The sequence below is a fragment of the Caloenas nicobarica genome, chromosome 1 (genome assembly GCF_036013445.1).
Source record: "Caloenas nicobarica isolate bCalNic1 chromosome 1, bCalNic1.hap1, whole genome shotgun sequence".
NCBI classification, from domain to species: Eukaryota; Metazoa; Chordata; class Aves; order Columbiformes; family Columbidae; genus Caloenas; species Caloenas nicobarica.
In genome coordinates, this window is record NC_088245.1 from 207171313 (window position 1) to 207193939 (window position 22627).

Genomic DNA, 22627 nt, shown 5'->3' on the forward strand with positions numbered 1-22627 from the left:
AGGAGCTGAGAGAGTAAAGAAAACAAGAGAAATATGAGCACAAAAGCATTAAATCAACTTTCATCATATTACAAAAGTACATCTCTCAAACCCTAATTGACATGTAAAGTTCCCCAGAAAAACATTGCATAAGGTAATGGCAAAAAGTAAAAAAGAAACTTTCACAGTTGCACAGTCTGCTTGTTGTTCAGCTCCTTTTCTTTCTCCCCTTCTCTTTTGAAATTGGTTAAAAAGAGAATACTAGGAAACTGAAATCCATGTTCCCACTCTCTCAGAAAGCCAATATAAAAGTATCAGATTCTGCCGAAAAAGGAAATGAAGAATACATCTACTGAGGTAGTATTTATTTGGCTTAAAACTCTATCTTATTATACAGCTACTTATCTACTGCTTCCTACCTTAATTCTCTGACAGCAATTCTGCACCAAGCCCCACTTTTTGAAGTTAAATTATGTCCTGTAGAAGGAATGCAGCAGAGATAGCCTTGTGATTTAAGAACTATGGCTCAAAGGCATCGCTACCACAAATTTTGTATCTGACCTTCTGCATGCTACTTAAATCTTCTCCCTCAGTACTCCATCTGTAAAACATAAAGTGCCTCACATGCATGTGAAAGGGTAAGTCAATCAGCTGCCAAGTCTTTAGTATATGGTAAACACACAAGAAAAATCTTACAGAAATATGATTTTAAATAAGGAAGGAAAAAACTATTATAACTTTCTATAATGTTTGGCGATAAACATAGGAAAAATATATTTAACAGTTTTGAAATCTGGCAAAAATAAACTGCAATCCCTACACTCTGTGAGTGGATCTTTTCAGCACCAGGACTAAAGCAGCCAGAAATCTCGTCTGCAGCGTGCTGCCACTCGCAGACCTGGACATCTTAATGCCAGGATCAAAGGGAGACATTGCATCTGTGAAGCTCAATTGCTTTTGCATCACCTGACTTGCATCCCTTTTGCATTTCAGGATACCAGGAAGATGATCAACAGCCGAGACCCAGACACATCAATATGCTCGCAGGACAAAAGCCCTTTGTGATCGACAGACGAAACCTAAAGAAGGGGAGGAGATCCTCTTTGTCTTCCTTTGGGGATGGCTCTGGATGGAGACGCCTCAAATCGTAGCCCTCAAAAGCTTCTCCCGTTACTACCAGATCACCTTGCAGGTAAACACCTTCCTGGTTCACTGAGTCACTGTTACGTATCTGAAAAAGAATCTCCACTGAAAAGTGATAATGGTGGAAAAATACTCCCTATTGTACGGCCGTAATTCTTGTACCGCTTGTCCGTAGGCAACGCGTTTCCTCTCCTGAGGAGGTCGCGCAACTGGATCCAACTACACGTAAAGCAATCTGTTAAAACGAGGACAAGATTTACTGGTGGAAAGAACAGGTTTAAATAAATTCCAGGAGCATATGTGCCAGATGTCTGAAAGTGACCAAACATGGAAAATTAAATTTAATCTCTTTGTATTATACTCAAAAGTTAATATTTTCTATGAAAGAGTAAACTTACTGATTTAGCAAATGCAATGAACTATGTGCAATAACTGGTGTTTCATTTTAACTCCTAAAGAAACTAATTATTTCTATAAACAAAATTTAGTTATATTTTTAATAGTGTATACACAGTACTAAAATCACTATTTCAGATGGTTTATATAATACAAACTAGCAACTGTACCATGCAAAGTGGCAATGGAAAACACATGATACTTTTATTGAAATGTATTCCTTCCTTCCCTTAACATCCTAAAATCACTTGCGTTGCTTAATCCATGGGAAACAACGTATCAAGACACCTGAGTTTAGTGTAAAAGCGGTTTTGTTTCTGTTTAAAAGCATTGAAGCTCAACAAAAGAGCAGCCACCCACTTTAAGGGTGTCTTCTTGACTTTTGACATATGTATTACTACAGAACAGATGTATCAGCATGTCTCAATATGAAAAATTGCAACCACAAAAAAAAGCAAAGAGAGATGGGAATTAGAACAGCATTTTGTTCACTCACTGACAGCTGAGAAAGTCTCTCCTGCAGCCTTTGTGTATAATGCAGATCAGCAGCCGTGTGGTTTCACCAGGGGAAAATAAACAAACCAGCCTGACTTCAGCCCACACAGTTAATATCCCTCATTTGGACCTAATCTAACCACATCTTATGCCTTTGAGAACAGAGCTAGTTTGAAGACAAGAGTATAACACAGCAATAAAATACCCGTCTACTCATTTCAATGCGCTATCACCTTTACAACTTGAAAGACAATGTGAAAAATTGCATGAACTGGGACTGTAAAACCCCCTTTAAAACCAGGTGGTTCAAGGGATTTGAGGTGGTATCCATCTTAAAAAAAAAAAAAAAAAAAGAAAGAAAAAGATAAGGATCACTTTTATTCTGGGGTATCATCAAAGCATAATAAAGGTTTAGGCAATGCTTAGGTATATAAAACCAGAGTTAAAGATACAGAATGCCGCAAGACCGTATAATGTTTCTCTATTAGATCAAGGGGGAGAAAAAAAAAAAAAAAAGAGAAAAATCACCTGGTGACTTGTAAATTAGATACCTGGATGATCCAATATGCTTTTAAATAAGTACTATCTCTAAAGAGCTTTAGTAAAACCGAAGACACAAAGCTGCACTACAGGTCTAACCTGCAACCAGCCATGTGCTCCTGAGATGCAGCTGGTTCATGGCTGGGAAGCCCCGTCCTGCCCGGTCTCCCGCTCCTTCACTGCGGGTCCTGTCCCCTCCTCATATTTCTCTTCTTTATGTTTATTGTACCTGTGAGGAAAGGCTGAGGGAGATGGGGCTCTTTAGCTTGGAGGAGACTGAGGGGTGACCTCATTCATGTTTATAAATATGTAAAGGGTCAGGAGGATGGAGCCAGGCTCTTCTCGGTGACAACCAACAATAGGACAAGGGGCAATGGACGCAAACTGGAACACAGGAGGTTCCACTTAAATAGGAGAAGAAACTTCTTCACAGTGAGGGTGACAGAGCCTGGAGCAGGCTGCCCAGGGAGGTTGTGGAGTCTCCTTCTCTGCAGACATTCCAACCCGCCTGGACACCTTCCTGTGTAACCTCATCTGGGTGTTCCTGCTCCGGGGGGGGATTGGGCTGGATGAGCTTTCGAGGTCCCTTCCAACCCCTGACATCCTGTGATTCTGTGATCTGATAATGAGAGCAGGTAAAGAGGAAGCAGCCAGTTCTGGAGCTCAGCCTATCCCATCAATCATCCCCAAGTGTATACAGAGTGAAAGGAGGGAGAGGGATGCAGAGAGAAGGTTTTGGCAGGCACTGGAGAGGAGCATCCCTCACCCCGCCACAGCCCCTGCCCTCCCTGCAGCTCCCACTGCCACGGCCAACAACTGAGCACGATGTGGGGAAGGTGACACAAATAATCTGTCTCTGCTGATGATAACCCTGCCGCTGTTGTAGCCTCTATCTCACCGTTGCTGTCCTCTCTGCGGAGCTGCCGGTGGGGACGGGGGAGGCACCAGGTAACAGCTGCTCTGATTTCTAAGATGCTTCTCTCCTCCTAAAGCTTACTATCAAAAGAAGCATTTGAGATATCGTAGAGATATTTACACTTATCCCCTTGAACACCTATAACTTACAATACAGACTCTCAGGTTTATAGAATCATAGAATCGTTTCAGTTGAAAGAGACCCTCAGGATCATCGAGTCCAACCATAACCTAACTCAGGCACTAAACCACGTCCCTAAGAACCTCGTCTAAACGCCTTTTAAACCCCTCCAGGGATGGTGACTCCACCACTGCCCTGGGCAGCCTGTTCCAGTGCCTGACAACCCTTCCTGTGAAGAAATTTTTCCTAATATCCAATCTAAACCTCCCCTGGTGCAACTTGAGGCCATTTCCTCTCATCCTGTCACTTGTTCCTTGGGAGAAGAGACCAACCCCCTCCACGCTCCAAGCTCCTTTCAGGCAGTTGCAGACAGCGATCAGCTCTCCCCTCAGCTCCTGTTCTCCAGGCTGAACAGCCCCAGCTCCCTCAGCCGCTCCCATCACACTTGTGCTCCAGCCCCTCACCAGCTCCGTTCCCTTCTCTGAACTCTCTCTAGTATTTCCATGTTTGGGTCTGTTCCCTACGACGCCCAGACGAGCTCCTGTCGCCTCCATCCGGAGTCACGCAGGGACCCTGTGACATTGCCCGGCTTGGCACGACAGACACACCGCGGCTGACAGCAAGACGATGAGCGCAAGAAACATAAACCGATGGGGCACGCGTTTCCTCGGGAGAAACTGTGAATCCAACCAGCATTGAGCTGTTAACAATCATCATCAAAATGCTGAAAGTTTGCTCTCGGGATATTTTCAGGAAAGCAGTCAATACCTTCTGGTATCTGAAGACTAAAAGTCCAGTATTCTAGTGCTCTATTAATGCTTCAGTATCACAAACATATATATTCAGAAGGTAAAGATGAATATTAAATATTACCTTCTAATCCCTAAACTTGCTACACTGTTATCACAAACTTCCTCAGGAAAATTTTACAGCACCAGGAAAAAAACTTGCTAAACTGAACATTATTTGACAGATGTCTAATTGAAAGGAATACTTTAAATGCCATTCCCAAATTGGAAAAAAATTACAGGTATCAGGTGAATATTACCTAAAATGCATGTGGAATTCAGTAACGAGTCAATGATAACACGGTCATGTGTTTTTTGAAAGATAAAAATAAACCAACAGCAAATGTAAATCGCGTTCCCAATTCCTAGAATGCTACTCAAGGATGCATCAGAAGTATAAGTGTTTTTTCTTTTTACTAAAGAGATTACAAAATTCACTGTAGTTTTGTACTTTACAACTTAAAATAATTTTATTTAGAACCCAGAAGGAGGCTTTCAAACATTTAACATAATTTTTCCATGTAGGAAAGAATTAAGTCTATAACGTCTTTTTGCTCTCATTCCCATCCAAAGACTTCGGTGATAACCCAGAAAAAGCAATACTTAAATATATACTTTTATACATATATATATATATATATATGTCCCCTTTCTTTTTTGCTCTTACCAGCAGAACGCAAAGTATTTTTTTTCATATTAAAGCTAAAAAAATGGGTTCATAAACCAGAAGGATAATACAAGCCATGTATGCGGAATAAGTTAGAAAAACCATCTTCCATCATCTCTCAGCATTTCATGAACTCTTAACACTTAGCAACCCTCAGAATTATTTTAATATGGTTTCTAGGTAACTTTAAGGAAAGACATCAGCACAGATTTATTCCACCTAGATTTATGCAAGTCAAGTTTGGTGCACGATCACCTGTATCATCAGCTAGAGAGAGGCAGCTCTGCAACATAATTAAAGCCCCCACAAGATGGGAATTGCCCTCTTGATTTGCCCATCTTTTTCCTCATATTTCCTAACCTAATTTTATCAGACAGGTACCCAAAACTGAAGAAGAACGTTGAAAACCTATTTACAACAGGCACTGCAGGTAGGCTCATTTGTTTTAAGGTTCTCTTTAATGTTAGACTGGAAATCAGAATTGATTTGTTCTAATTTTATGAATACCATTATTGGCCCATTCCTCCCACGCTACCCCGATGAACAGGTGAGAAACAGTGATCTGTACTTGCAAGACAAGAACACAGAAATAGAAAAAGTGGGATTTGCTCATGGACATCCTACAGCAGCCACCATCGACGATTAAAGGAAGGTGCAAGAAAGAGGCTCCCAAACCTACTAAAGATACCCACCATAATCCTGCTGGGCACTTTTAAGTCTAGGTATTTTTCTTACCTGTATGAAAAACTATCTCAAATTCTTGCACTTAAAAAGCATGCTTAAAATGCATCTTAAACTCTACTATATCCCTTTTGAGACTGAGGTGGGTACACAAGGTCAGCCTGGGGAGATGAGTCTCCCCGTCCTGTGAAGGCAGCAGAGGGCGAGGACCAGAGCTCCGCAAAACTCCGCAGCAACCTCCCTTCAAACCCAAGCAATACTACAAGGCCTTCAAAGTTTTAAAGGACACAAAAGAAAAACTGAAATACAGTGGAATTCTGGCAAAAGAGTAGGAGGGAGAGAAAAAAAAAATCTGCTTCATGAGAATAAAAAAATAAAAATGCTTTCCCATCTTTTATTCTATTGCTCTCTAAATAGAAGACAGATTATCTCAACTTTCTGCCCATGTTTGCATCTGAACTATGTCTATGTATTTCTAAACACAGCGCTCAAGTGTCAGAGTTAACCTGTGAGGTTATCTGCTCACCCACAGCCCCCTCCTGCCATTCCATGTTTTACTTTTGCTCACACTAAATAAAACAAACTGATATTTATAGCATTTCTTAGGAGACTGCATGTTTTCATCTGCTCACCGGGTCATCCAAAATACCTAAGAAATCAAGTTGCATGGCAGTTACCAAAACAGTGCTTTGAACCACTAACTTTGAGATGTTTATAGAAGGACAGTAAAAAACATATAGACACACAAAAAATTCTCTTCTGCTTTTTTCTTCTGATTTATTACCCAATAATTCAATAGTAGAGGACTTGCAATGTACTCTTGTAATTCTACAGCAAAGGCTTCAAAATAATCTTTGTAAGAAAGGGGAAGAATATTGATATTAAATCCCTATAATAGCAACTCTGACTATTAAGTTTGCTCATTCTACAGTAAAAAAGAGAGTAGAATTAAAAGGCAAAAATATCTTTCAAGCAGTTGCTTCTGTACAAAAGGGAGCTTAGGTGATTAAATGAGAGACTGATATGGCACTGGTACCACACATTTTTAAAAGAAAATAAAGGCACTTTGAAATATCATATTGAAAATACTGAATAAATTATAGGATATGTGTTTCACGAGGAAAGAAGAGTAAATAGCTGTAATTTGGCAGGCTAGAATTTCATTAATGAGATAGAATAAAGGGCTCTTCAAACAAAAGGACCTTTCTTAAAGGTCTTTCAGTGACTTTACGCAAGTTTCAATATTCCATCTTAATGGCAGTATATGACAGTGCATATCCATTTCTTAGATGTTCTTCTCATTACATTTTTCAGTATCCACTTTCAATCAGCAGACAATATATAAACAGCATTAAGAGACCAGGAGCTTTCTGTTGCGAGCTATGGAAACCCCGCGTTACGACAAACACCGTGTTCTGCTGCGTGAAATCACAGCAATAACTTCTGATTGTCCGAAATCATTGTTTCAGAAAATAACTTTTTGACATTTATTTCTACAGAAGGCAGACTTCATCCTCAACTTACGATCAATCAATCATCAGAAACATCCAGCTTCCCATAACAGTTGGTTCCAGCTCGTATGTGGAACTTTCCTTTCTAGGGTTCAGAGCAGATGAATTAACATATGTCTATTATAAATTGGTAGCATATAGTCTAAGGATTAACCACTATAGCAACCAGTGCTGCAGCCTGCCACGACATATTCCCCCAAATTGCTGGATTTTCTAAGTTTATGTGGATAGGATTTATATGTAGGTGTTCATTTATTGTGCAGAGCTGGTGAGTTTTGGAGTATGTGGATCTCTTCAAATATGCACAAAAGCACAGTCATTGCATCAACCTTCCAAAAAGTGTAATATTCAAAATAAAACTGCTACTAAAATGACATTAATTCAAGTGTATTTTACAAATATTTATAGGATTATAGGATTCCTTCTGCTTCTTCATTTCTTTCTATTCACTTATTCTAGAATGATATTCTGGACAGCTAGTTCCACAAATTATTCAAACTGAAATAAGATGACTTGAAACCACGATGTAATCAAAACCTTTCCACCCATAACCTTAATTCTATGCCAACTGTAACTTTTTTTAAAAAACAGAAGTATTAAAGAGAAGTGTGCTTTTTAAAACAAATCATACCTGACATCATATGACATCACAAATGACTTTTTTTTTTTTTGACTAAACAGTGTTAAGTCCTGACGGAGTTCAATGTCACCTGAAATTTAATTCCTAAAGATAAGGGCATGTTCCACTTCTGTGTGTAAGTTTTTTAGGAAAACATGTGTGGAAAGGGAAAGAATCCTGTTTCGGCTGTGCTTATCTATATGTGTGCATTAAATACACGTATGACAGACTGTACTATACAAGTCATTGTATACTACAACTATCCACAAATGAGTGATGTATAATGTCATCACTTCCAGTGGAGCTGAGCACAAGCATTTTGAGAAAAAACGGAGGTTTAAGTTAGGAGAAAAGTACTAGAAAATGAGGACAGAAGAGAAGAAATAAAAAAATACTGCACTAAAATACGCTTCCTGTGTCTGTAAATATAACTTTGTTGCTTGTAAACCTATCATCTGCATTTCAGCTGCTTTTTTTCCCAGTATATTCTTCTATTTTTTGTCCTGTCTGCTGACATGATCTTATTTTTTCACTCTTCAGTCACTCTCCCTTTCCCTCTTCCTATTGTCTTCCTTTGTATATTGCTCTTCTGAATTTACCTTTCATTCTGACTCCCTTCTCACTTAACTCTTGAGATTCAGCAACTCATTTTTCATGTTGTCCTGTAGCAGATGCAATAACATTTCAACAGTCCAACAGATTGTTTTAGGGAATAAATATCAAGGCTGGTTGGTGAAGTTTTCGACTAGTGTGAAACATCTGCCATGGGCAGGAGCTGGGAGGAGCAGGGGTAGCAAGTGAACACGATGTGAGGACAGAGCCTTCCAACAGAGAGAAAAGGGCAGTCATTTTACCATTGGGGAAACCTTTTCTATACCAAATGCTAGGAAGATTATCTGAATACCTACATTTTTGTAAACAATAAACTGTCCAGACCCATCACACAGGCTTTCTGCTGCTTTGGATGCAGAAATCAGATGGGTAAGGGCTGGCAGTCAGAGAGAAGCATCAGCAAATTATAACTGTCCTTGCTAAAGGACCATTACAGAATTTGTTCTGCAAATAGTTCAAGACAGACATTATAATGAGATACTAAGAAAATCCATTTACACTAGGAAACAGACATTATAATGAGATACTGAGCAAATTCATTATACTAGAAAAGAAATATTCAAATAAATCAACAAGAACTTGCCTATTCTTCCACAGACCAAGACTCACACACTTGTTACAGCAGCATTTCCTACTGGTGTGGGTAGGAAAATATCCACATAAGGATGGTACAGTTATGCGTCATATTGGTTTTGTTCTCTTTTAGTGGATAACTATGAACCACAGCGCTTACCTTCTGGAAATAACACTAACCAAGCTCAACTTAACAGGCTGTTATTGACATGGCAACCTGAAAGATACCCTGAAAGTTGAGTGATGTATAGAATGTATTGTAATTCCTCCAAAAAGATGACAGTTTTGAACTTTCCAACCCAACTTTTCATGTTACAGGTTCAGTAAAAATCGCCCTAGGCAGTCATGTTAAAATGACAAAAGTCCACGTGCATGCTGAAGAGCATCTCCGCTCTCCACGTCCGAATCACGTACGACCACGGGCTTGTAGCACTGACACCAGCTACTGTGCGTTGTGGTGTGAGCTGTGCCAGGAAAATGATCCAGCCCAAAACCACACAGAGCAAAAACAGCGGCTAAATTCAGTTAACCCTGGAGCCGCCAGGAATGCCAGTGCCAACCAGAGCCACCGACTGGGGACAGGCATCGCTTTTACGTTCAGAGAATCTGATGACCACAGATAAGGCAATTTATATGAACTCCAAAAATAAAGGCTACTTTGCTTTTATTCCCTGTGTCATTTGACTCCCAAGCATCAGTCGTATTTTGGTAGCGATGAGGTGTGCTGACATTAAGTCTCCCTTGAGAAAAGTTTTAAGCTTCAGGTTACACCATTTAGGTATTAGGATTTAATGATGAACGAGATTATATATGATCTCGGTGACCAAGACTGCTGCTGCTCTCAGCACTTTTTGGGACATTTTAGTGGGGTGGACAAAAAGCCACCTTGGGAAGAGATTTTTTTTTTGAAGAAAGCAAAAGAGAGTTTAATGGTTTTTGGGTCAATAAATGCTTGTTAAGAGTAAACAGTGCTTTATAGTCAGTGGGAAGATAACTCCACAAGCCAAGCAAATCTGATTCTGAATAAGGTGTTTTTTCTGAAAGTACTAACATGGTTTTGTCAGTTTGATCCGCTTATGATTAGGAAAGGGCTGAAGTAATTTTGAGTCATTAAACATAGGAAATGCAGTTTAACGACTCTCCCAATTCTTTTCTATTTTAGATGACAATGGAAACTGGAAGATTGCTTCCCCCAGGGCTCTGGATAGATCCACAGAGGATTCCCCTGAGGGTCGTACAAAATCTTACCAGAGGGACTCAACGATGAATTCACATACGAGATGAGACAATGACCAACTCACAATCCCAGTCCAGACAAACTGGACAAAAACTTTGAGGACTGATCGGGTGACATCTCTGTCATCTGTCTTCTCCCTGAGTAGTTTTTTTCTCTATTACATTTCTACAACTAGAAATTGTGGAAGAACGTTTTAATCTGGTGTGGTAGAAGAGCCACACTTCTCTCTCTACTTATTGTCAGAGATGACCCTGCCCACCTGGACCTCTGACGTGTTCCCTCTCTCTGGCTGCCGTCCTGTTCCCAATCCACACGTTCTCCAAGACATGGTGATTTCCACAGCACAGAGCTGTAATTTGGAATTTTTTTCAGGTTTACCTTTCAAGTTGCCTTCAGCAAAGCACAAGAAAGGTTATCATCCCCCAAAGACTTTACTGGCCACTGTCTTTGACACCTTACTACATTAAATATTTCACAATACGACAGCCACTGATGTGCATCGAAAAGTGGAAGAGACTCAGGAAATCAAATATTCTTTCCCTAAATGCTAATACCTACAATATCCAAAATCTGTTAGGACGGATCTGTAAGGACAGTCTGTAGCCTCACCAGGGCATCTCTTCACTGCTTCCTCCTTAAGATTTCCTTCCTCACTAACCAGGTGAATTCAACCTGGCTGCAATTTATTTTTGTAAGAAGTGTCTCACTCTGTTATCTCTTATACTTCGTATCACAGCCATTGAGAACAGACTATTTATTCCTGGCCAATATCCATAAGTAATTCGTAAGTACTGGAATTACCAAAAAAAAAAAAAAGCTGCAGCTTCCAGAGTTTTGCAATTACCAGGGGATCGTATGGCTTGAAGAACCGTAGATGGCTACATGCCACAGAAATTTCTAAGTCAAAGGGCTGTAGTCAAAGGTTACTTAACAAGCACCTTTCCAACAAGGGAGATAATACAGAAAATTTGGGAGGTCTGGTATTTAAAGGTGAAACACTGACAAGGTAAATAATTTATTACATATATACAAACTGAGAGGGAAAAAAAAGTTATTAAAATGAGTGTCTCACCCACCCCACCACAGTATGTTACAAAAAAGGAATACAACTGATTACTTGTGAAAATGTGCATGAGACTAGTTTACTCTGAAATTAATGCATGCCAAATAATTTATATTAGTTAAGACTGTAAAATCTCATTTTCCTGTTCTCTACTTTCACCACAAGAAAAAATGTTATCTTCCCCACGTAAGCTATTTAAGAATCATAGAATGGTTTGGGTTGGAAGGGACATTCAAGAACCACAAGTTCCAACCCCCCTGCCCTGGGCAGGGACACCTTCCACTAGACCAGGTTGTTCAAAGCCCCGTCCAACCTGGCCTTGAACACTTCCAGGGATGGGGCATCTATATTTTCAGATGAAAACCAAAAACCATGTTAGTTCTTAGAAATGCTGTTTAAAATATTCTTTACAAACATAAATAGATATATGAGCAACATACCTGAAAAAGAACATGAACAGAGCAGCTGTGATGCAGAACAAAAGGACCTACAAGAAGGAGAAAGAGTGTTATTACATAAAACATCGCACTACTACTGCATGTTCTGGGTTGTGAAGATTTTACAACTGTTAATATAAAAGTTAACACTTTATCTATATGCCAGAATGAAAGCTGGTCCGAATGCACCAAAAAGGATTCTCTTGTTTCTAGTGGACTTTGAGCTGTTCCTGTAGTAGTTAAGAAAAAAATACAAAATCCAAACCAGTGTAGTAGAACAGACACAGCAAATGATGCCACTTAGAACAGTCTGGAATAATAATAAAATAATGACAAAACAATAGAATGAAAACAATAAAGCAACAGAATGGAAATTTAAACATTATATTTTGTCTGTCTTTGCCTTCGTGATTTATTCAAATATCACACTGTCGTTTCAGTTTAAATGCAGGACAGTTGTACCAACAGCTGCTTCTGCTTAACTGCTGTCCAGCAAGTTTGCGAGGAGATAATTCTATTCCTAAACAAGAGTATCCTTTCTTGTAGTTTACCTTAGTGCTACAGTCACTTGGAATAATCCCTAATTGCTCTAGATTATCAGTGTGACCACGCAAGAGTCAATGAGCAAACTCTGCAGGTCTCCAGCAGCAAGAGGGGAATGTCTGACCCTGTCCTCCCGTCCTCTCTGCTGGGGTTCAGGGCTCTCACCTCCTCCTTTCCAGTGATGCAAAAACACTGGGGAAAACTAAGTCGAGGAGGAAAAAACAGTAAGTAAAAAATCTGGAGACTTTTCTGCCAGTTTAGTGAGATCAGGAGATTGCTGTAAGGGTGGAAAAACACCGGAGCAGGCACAGGCAAAAGGGAAGGAGAAGGATCACCACGGTAGGAGCACAGGAGAAGAGAAAGGATGAAGCCAACCTCCTTGAGATACCAACGAGCCGTTGTTCCTTGACTGCAGACCTGCTTGTACACACACCTGCTTCAGGAACAGCTAAACTATGCTTTATATTCATACCCTGCCTTTAAGCCAAGCCGTCTTTGCCAGATAAAGCTCGAGAGTGAGAAAACACTGTTTTGTTCCAGATCTACAGGCCCATATTCATACCTGCATTCTGGAGGCAAAAACCTTACAGTTAAATTGTAAGTGTTTTAGAAAACGCACTTATTTTCAAGGGTTGAAGAAGTTTTGATCATGATAGGATATGGACAGCTTAAGTGAAAAGAAATGGAAATGCTGGCAGCAGGGCGTATTTGAAGGTTATAAACACATGGAACCGTCGGCTGCTGCGTGCTGATACAGATCAGAAAGTGTGATAAAAAATTTAATAGGAAAAGGTTACAATAGATTTCAGAAAAAAAGAAAAAAACCAAAACAATCTTACAATGAGACCATTTCCCTTTTCTAAGACCTCTGGAATGTGACTTAAAATTAGGTCACAGGAGACATTATAATGTCCACTGTGTAAATTACCCATTTTATTTTTCCTCCACCAGTACTAGCATATTTTATTATTCTGCATCACAAGTGTGAACATCTGAAATCATTTTATACGAAATCATTAGGGCAAGGTGAGGACAATGATTTATTTCAATTCAAATGCACAGCAAAATCAGACTTTTATTTAAGCTCAAGTTCTACTTCAAAAGATCTGCCCTAACCCTCCGAAGTTCAAACCATATTTAGTCACTCAAACAACCATCATCAATTCTTTGGGTGCCATTTCTGGGAGACAGAAGGGACAAGATGCCTTGACAGCCCCAGCAATAATATTGAGAAATAAGTAAGAAATGGAAAAAAGACAGCTTTCTGGGAAGGGGAAAAAAAAAAAAAAAAAGGAGTAGGTGCAATTTATCTGAACTTTAATGAACCTTTGTGACAATTTTGTGGCAATTGCATATGTTAATTAAGTGGGCACAGAGCTGCTCAAGAACACTACAAGAGAAAACTCCAATAGTTAGCAGTTCATTATCAAACTAAAAGGCACTTTAACTGAGATCACCAAAGGGATTTTGCTCTTCAGTAATGATTTGAATGATGGACCAGAGATTACATCACAAATTCACAAAATCCTTCAGAGGCCAGGTCCTCATGCAAAGTGCCTAAATGGCCCACACTTAACAAGATGAAATTCAACAAAAACAAGTATGAAGCATTCGGCAGGAGAAGTCACGTACACAAAAAACAGGAGAAGAAACAACGGCACAGGCAGTATGAGAGTATAACAAATTCTGCAGACCACAAATAAAAAGGCCTCAGCAATGTGAGGCCATGGAAAGTGCTGCAAAATAGCATTATAGACTCTTTTAGAAGCAGAGGGGGTAAGACATTGGAGTGCACTACACTAATGACCCGGTGCTAACGACACCCTGTTGAAGAGGGGCCTGGCTGTTGTAGGTGGAGGAAATACAGAGGAAGCCTTGTGGAAGTCTTCCTGCTGGGGGCTGCTGGGCTACCCTGGCTCCTTCAGGGCTGGGAAATTCTTCAGTGTAGAAGAAATGAGTGTTGTTGGTGGGTGACGATCCGAGTTTAGGTCATGATGTCTGGAGAGAGTCATCTCTTATGCTCAACTACAGTCCTGCTTGCAAGAGCAGGTTTCCCGCTGTGGTCTCTAGGGATGGCGTGGTTTGGTGGAGATCTGGTGGTGCAGCTGCTGGACGGGTGTTGTTAGAGACCAGGCACATGAGCAAGTGAAGTTCTGGTCTGTTTGAATTGAAGTTGTTTGGCTTTCAAAGCTGCTTGAAAACTTTTGGGTGAGATAACCTGTTAATAGAGTCCAGCCGAGGGCTATGAAGATGATGAGGGGTCTGGAGCATCTTTCTTATGAGGAGAGACTGAGAGAGCTGGGGCTGTTCAGCCTGGAGAAGGGATCTCATCAATGTTTATAAATATCTCAAGGGTGAGTGTCAAGAGGATGGACCAGACTCCTTTCAGTGGTGCCCAATGACAGGATGAGGGGCAACGGGCACAGACTGAAGCACAGGAGGTTCCATCTGAACATAAGGAGAAACTTCTTTCCTTTGAGGTGCCAGAACCCTGGAACAGGCTGCCCAGAGAGGTTGTGGAGTCTCCTTCTCTGGAGACATTCAAACCCACCTGGACACATTCCTGTGTGATCTGCTCTGGTGAACCTGCTTTAGCAGGTGGGTTGGACTGGATGGTCTCCAGAGGTCCCTTCCGACCCCAACCATCCTGTGACTCTGTGTGATTCTGTATGGTGTTGGGCAGTACTATTAAAGAAAAGCATAGACACAACAAGACAGCCCAGAAGAGCACGATGAAAACATGAGGTGCGCAATCCACGACTGCTGGGAAACTGCTTAAACTGAAAAAGAGGCAGCTAGTGACGAACACAACAACTATTTTCAAATAATTATCGTATACTGATAAATCTGTCTCACTGAGTACAGGACGAGGACAGAGCTAAATCTACAATGAAGACAACATAGATATTAGGAAGAGCTCTCTCTGCAGGATACTGATAAACCAGAGCAAGCTGCCTATGAGATCGTGGAATCTCCTTTACCACAGGGGTTTAAAATCCATAGAAGCAAACACCTCCTAGCAACGCCCAGGCACGTTTGACACCATCTCTCCCAACATTTACACCACTGAAGGACAAGACATGCAGCTAAACCAGACTGTTCTACACGAAATGCACAGCCCAAGGAGGAAAGCCCAGTCATAGCACCAAGAAACACGAGGAAAATGGTCACCACACTCCAAAATTAAGCTACTTTCAAAATAAGCTTTTTGTTTCAACTTTTCCCCATTTTCAAGAATTCTTTTGTACCATCCTCAGCACAATATGTAATACCTATTTTAGATTTAAAAACAACTACACTGAAAAAGAAAAAATACTAAGGCCTACAAAAATATAATTCTAAACATTGAGTGAATTTAAGCCTTAAAATCCAGTGAGCAGGAAATCTCATTTGGGATTTTTCTTGCACAGTCCATCACTTTTTGATTTACGACACAAGGTCAACAAATTGTGCTTGGCGACACACAGACCTTGAAACTTTCCAGCTGCAGACACAGATACAACAAGCAGACAACCTATATGTTTCTTCTAATGAGAACGATACAACCTAAATATTTTAATATTTTTCTAGAGAGGTGCACAGATTACAAGGAAAAATTCCTGTTCCCTAGGACTGGTTAGCATATTTGGTGTATAAGGTGAGCGCTGTAATTTAAATGACTATTTTATACTTTACTTTACTATACTAAACCTTAACAAATAAAGAGGAAAGTAGCTAAGAAAAGAGGTACTTCTTCCAGATCTTGCTTGGCTGACAAAGCCTTTTATTTTTTTTTTTTTCAAGAAAGCTCAGCCCTCATATAAACCACAACATTCAGCAGTTCCCAGTTCTGAGCACAAAACAAAAAGCTCTCGCTGAAAGCAGCTACCAGCAGCCCCAGTAACACCAGCAGCCCCAGTAACACCAGCAGCCCCGGTAACACCAGCAGCCCCGGTAACACCAGCAGCCCCTGTAACACCAGCAGCACCGGTAACACCAGCAGCACCGGTAACACCAGCAGCCCCGGTAACACCAGCAGCCCCGGTAACACCAGCAGCCCCGGTAACACCAGCAGCCCCAGTAACACCAGCAGCACCAGCTTGCAGACTTTCCCTTGCAGTCAGATCCACAGATAGAAATCTTGGAGCAGAGAAAGGAAAAATAACATTAACAAACTATTAAAACTACTCTCAAGCCTTGCGTATTCTGAATATTCTGTAGTCAGATGTCCTGGGGTAAAAAAGTCGCTGATGAGAGGCCGCTGGTTCTCCCATCAGTCAGAACAAAGAGTAAGACTCAAGCCTGTGATAAAACAACCTTGACCTTGTAATTAAAAAGAAGCAGCACTGAAGATACATGTAGGCTACGTAAATTAAGACAGGAGGAGGAAAAAGGGACAGATCAGCGATATCAGCTCGTAGAAGCATTTCGGATGTCGGAGCTACAGTTCAACAGCGAATAGTGTCAGCGCCAGCTCTCAGGAGACCTCGGGCTGTTTCGACCTCCAGCACATCAACACTTGACTTCAGGCATATTCATGAAGCCTGAAAACCAACACCTTCTTCATCAACCACTTTACGGTTCATGTGAGGGCTGTATCTACACTCCATGATAAAAAAAGAGTCAAGCTCCTACTCCTGGATCCTGAAGGCTGCGTGCTACAGAACACAGAACTGTCAGCCAGGGTCTGTCTGAGGAAACCTACTGGCTAAAATCACGGAAAATTAAAAATCCAGTTAAAAGAAGTCCCTTCAATAAATATTACTTGAGCTGGTTTCTTCCAAAAGTTACAAAAACCCACCGGAAAGTGGACTTAGCAGTATACATTTTTTAATCAATCACTATTTAATTTCTCCAAGTATGGCCATAGTAATGGTAATAGTAATGGAAATAGTAATGGAGATAGTAACGGAAATAGTAATAATAGTAATGGAAATAATAGTAATTTCACAAATGACTACTTTTAAATACAGATTTTCAGTTTTACATGCATTTTGTGCTCTATACACATACAACCGGGAGCTTTGTATAGTGGTCACAAATTTTCATTTGTAAAATACGTGATTCAGGAAAAAAAAAAGTCACATTTTTTTAATCCTTAAAATAAACCATTTGTCCACAGAAGAGCTTACTGCTGTGTCGCCGATAGAAGTTACAGACACTCTTTAACCTTTATTTATCTAATTGAATAGTAGTGTGGTAGTTGTAATATGTTTTTTAATAGCAGTTAACATTACCAGGGATGAAAGAAGATGCTCCATCAGACTTCTGAGTACACAACCCATTCTTTAGATTTACCCCTAACTTCAGACATGAGGAATGATTTTTTGTGCCTAAAAGCCATTCTGGTTTTTTCCATACATATCAACTGGTCCAATTAAAAGAACTCCAGCTTTAACCACAAATCCACAGAGCTACACAAACAGGACTATAGTTATATATTGGTGCAAGTCATAGAAATTTGTCAGCTGTTGCTTGTGGTTCCTTAAGTTTATTTCAAGGCATGTTATTGCTCCAATAAAAATGTTTTCTACAGCTCTTATCACTAAGATTATCTCTTAAACAAGCTCACTTCTAACAAAAAATATTTCAAAATAAAAACTGGAAATAGATATGCAGATTAATGTCATGGCCTTATACGCCAAGATCATGGAAATAAACATGCACGGAAGACGTCTTTTCTACACGCACATTACGTTAACGTAGATTGTAGTGTCCTAATTGCGAACTGTCTGTATAAGATTGATATGCTGTTATTTTCCAATAATTAAATATCTAGTTAAATAGCATAACATTTTCTATAATCTTGTAGTAGTTAAACGGGATGGAAATCACAGAATCTTTCTGATTAATCACACAAGATACACAAAAAATTTATGTGAACAGAGGTGCCACCTTTTATGATGTTCAGCCCCTTAAAATCTGATCCCTCTCTGGACATTTCCAATTATGCAATGTTTTACCATATTTTTATAGTAAATCAAAACCGTTGTATCGCCTGGTGCCCTTCGCTACTTGAAACGCACCATATTTGGGGAGGATTTCTTGAGCTATCAACAGGATTCGCAAAAACTCATCATAACCTTGGTCATCCACATGATTATTCTTCTAGTTGTAATTAAGTAACTTCTGAAGCAATGCAACATTGCTGCTGCTGCTGCTGGTTCAAAATTGACAGGCTTCATGAAAATGTAGAAAATTTCTCAGGTCCTTACTGGGCACTTGGCCAATTCAGCTGCTCTTCAGCTCTTAGAGGCTCCTGATTTTTTTCTGCCAGCGAGCCTCAAGCAATCTCCAGTCTGATAAGATCAAAAGAAACACTAGTATGTGTTATTAAACAAGAGATTATATAGATTCATGTGTTGTTTGACGATGATTAAATGATTACAATTGGCAAATGTAGAAGGCAACTGAGCCAAGATGGGAAGCACCTACCAGTCTCAGAAGAGCATGGAAGAAAAAAAGAGAAAATTAAACCCTTGATTTTCTAGTTCACAAATTCCACGTATACACGCACAGTTAAGCACTTTAGCACCCTTCATTTGTTTTCTCAAAAAAGGACTTGTCAAGTTTCTTCCCCCGTTTTCCGTATTATGTTAACCACAGCAAAGCAAACTTAGTGAAACGGAGCCACGACACAACCTTTCTGAAGCTCCTGAGGAGAGCCCGCTGCTTCCAACGCTTGAGACTGAAGCATAAAAATGTAATTGTCAAATGAAACAGCAGTACCTTACTATTACGCCTTCCTAAAAGAGCAAAGAAGAGCTATTTTCTAGCGTTTTGCATTGGAGAAGAGCTGTTTTGGGCTCGTTTCTGGAACTTTTCCCTCCTTTGACACACAGCTTGCAGGCAGCTCCGACAGCGAGCAATGGGGACACATCTCCAACCCTCTCCTCCACCTTCTGGTACTCCCAGGTCTCGAAGTCACATCTCAGAATATAAAACATAAACCCTCAATTATCAGCTGCAAAGCGTCATTCTGTTAGGCTGCCACACTGACACCTTCTCATTTCAAATAGCATCTAACTAGGGAAAAAACAGTACACACACAAATATATATGCATACAAAGCAAGCACAGTACCTTAGGGCTACAGTGACATCAAATTATTTGGGAGGATTGCTCTTTCCTAAATTAAAAAATAAATATATATATTGATCTGGCTTAGTAAGAATTACAAGAGGAAGAAAAGAGCAGGAGAAAACTCAAAGCAACGTATCACTTGAATGCAAAACTACCTTCCTGAAACAAAATACTCAGACCAATTCACAACAAATATTCTAAAATTACTTCTAAAAAGTTAAGGGTTTTTTTTCTGTATTGTAAGGTGCATTTAAATTAAGCTTTTTCTTTTTTTTCCCTTGTGCATCTGGTTGGATAACACTATCGAACCAATTGCTCAGGACAGGGACATTCAGGTTATCATGGGCATAACCTACAATTTAAAGGGGGTACACAGAATTGAAAGACATGATGCTTCAAATACAGCTCATTTATAAGTTATTATAACTCAGTAGTAGAACTAAAATGAAATGCCCCAAAATTAACTGAAGTCAGTGAACACGGCTCCACTGATCACCAAGACACAGCATCAGAATCAAGGTGGAGGAGCATCATCTTTCTATTCTGAAAATAACATTTAGATGTATCTTCATGAAAAAGACCAGGGGCAATGGGTAGTTACTCCTGGAGAGATTCTAATTGGACACAAGAGAGAAATTTTTCACAATGAGAACAATCAGCCATTGGAATAATCTCCCCAGGGGAGCAGTGGATTCCCCAGCATTGGACACCTTTAAGATTCAGCTGGACAGGGTGTTGGGCCATCTTGTCTAGATGGTGCTTTTGTCAAGAAACGTTGGACCAGATGATCCTTGAGCTCCCTTCCAACCAGGTATTTGATGATTCTTCAACATAGGCTTTTTACAGCATCTTTTTCACCTTATTTCGCATTTACTAGCACAGGGGAAAAAAAAAAAAAAAAAAAAAAAAAGAAAGAAAACAACATAAAAGCTAGAGGCTTGGTGTGGTTTGGTGCCTTTGCAACGTGCCCACAGCGGCACAGGCGCTCGCACAGTCCAGCACCCTTCTCCTACAACCCTACCCGGCTGCATGGCATCGGTGCATTCAAACCCTCACAGAAACTCTGGGAAATGGATTGTTGATGGAAGGTCACGCTTGGAATTCTGACCAATAAGGGGAAAATTAACAGATATAGTGATTAGTCCCTACAGGAGAAGATTTTTGCCATGAGACATGGTAAATCCTCCGTTTACAAACCACAAGAAATGTATTAAACGTGACATCGTCGCATTTTCGGTTCATTTCCCATTTCCTGACATAGGTCAGCTTTAAGCCCCCCCAACCATGACTTTAATATTCAGCAGTTGGAGGTTTGGGGGCTTTTTTGTTTTCTAGATTTGCTTTGTTTTTGGAGGCCTCTTGAGAAAACCAGCACGCTCTCAGCAGGGCAAGTCTCGCTACATTAGCCCTGCCTGGGTGAACGTGAACTTTGACGACTTCTGAAACCTTGACTTTCATTATTGTGTTTTAAGAGAATAACTAACAGCCATTCAGCAGATTTTACAGTTCATGGGAGTAGTTCAGGGAATATGTGCAGTTACATTGATCATGTGTTTCCACCACTCACAAAGGAAAGTTCTCTACAACTTTTTAAAGTCAAGAAGTTGACTAATGAAAACTTTTCATATGAAAAAAATACGTGAACCAAAGAGGTTTCCTATTGCTTGTGAACTAGAAAATCTTCTAAGACAGAGCATTCCAAAGCAGGGAATCTAGAAAATTTTTCATAAAATGAATCCAGCTCTGTTTAAATGCCCAGGATGTGTCTGTCCGAGAAGCAGGAGGTAAGACAGGAGTAGAGCAGGACACGAGAACAACTCAATCCCTGATTAGCATCGACATGGAGTCACTCGGTCACACAGAACCTTCACGGTGCTCAGGCGCTCGGAAACTGAAATAGTTGAAGTTTCTCTGCCTTTCACATATAAATAGTCTCTACTTCATACAAGGCTAATTGCGGTAAGGACTGGTGCAGGAATCTACGGCATTTGATCAAATACTTCAGAGATGTCCTAACAAAACAAAATAAAACTCCTTCCCCTTCCCAACAAAAGGTGTTCTGAAATTAGGGAGAGAAGCAAAAATTGGGGGAGTATGTTCTTAACCAATACCTCACCAGAAATACCGTATACAAAGTGAATTACTATAGTTAATGTTTCACAGGCAATATCCTTGAGAAGAACGGGCTTCATGAGACTGAAAATATAAGGACGTGTCAGAGAGAGTCGAGCAAAGGATCACAAAGATGATGAAGGTCCTGGAGGAGCGGCTGAGATAACTGGGGTTGTTTAGTCTGGAGAAGAACAGACCCAGGGGGGATTTTAGCAATGCGTATAAATAAATTCTCGGTGGGGGGAATTTAAAAGACTGAGCTGGACTCTTCTCAGTGGTACTAAGTAGCAGGAAAGGAGGAAATAGGCACAAGTTTTAGACTCAATGATCCTTAGGGTCTCTTCCAACCAAAATGATTCTATTATATCAGTAAAAAATTCATCATGGCAAGGGTTGTCAGGCATTGGAACAAGCTGCCCAGGGCAGTGGTGGAGTCACCATCCCTGGAGGTGTTTAGAAGGCATTTAGACGAGGTTCTTAGGGACATGGTTTAGTGCTAGAGTTAGGTTAGGTTATGGTTGGACTTGATGATCCTGAGGGTCTCTTCCAACCGAAACGATTCTATGAGTCTAAGTGGAAATACATGAAACGCTGTTTAAATCCAAGAAATAACTTCTTGATTGTGAGGGCGGTCAGGCACTGGAAGGGGTTGTCCAGCGAAGCCTCCATTCCTGGAGGTCCTTGACAGTCACCCAGACAAAGCCCTGAGCAACCTGCCCCGGTGGCCCCTGCTCTGCGGAGGAGGTCGGACAAGCTGATCTCCAGAGGAGCCTCCAACCTGCGCTCTGCTGGGAGCTGGTCGAGCACCAGATCCCAGCACAGCCCGGCAAAGCGCATGTGCATGCAGGCTCCACATAGAACTGTACCGAACTCCATTAAGAAAATAAGCATTTCCCCATTATTATTAAAAAGACATATCTGTTTGCTCGTGATTTTTCTATATCGATGATAAATTAACACAAATTAGAAAAATGTCCAACTGCTTGGAACAAAGAACAGCACACAATGTAACACCTCTAGATACACATTACGCCCTAATGCAATAATAAATAGCTTAGAATAGTACCAAAGTAATAAAACTGCAATTCAATCAAGTAAATGCTGGAATAAAATTTGGAATGCAAAGAGGATTCA

The 22627-nt window shown here is 40.4% G+C and overlaps 1 protein-coding gene across 1 annotated transcript in view; it reads right to left on the reverse strand.

The window, feature by feature from the left end:
- TMEM135 (transmembrane protein 135) overlaps nucleotides 1-22627 on the reverse strand; it is a 189801-nt gene that overhangs the window by 51744 nt on the left and 115430 nt on the right. The window contains exon 6 of the mRNA XM_065656844.1: nucleotides 11781-11827. Within this exon, the coding sequence (XP_065512916.1) occupies nucleotides 11781-11827 (47 nt within the window). The remainder of the gene's footprint in view (nucleotides 1-11780; nucleotides 11828-22627) is intronic.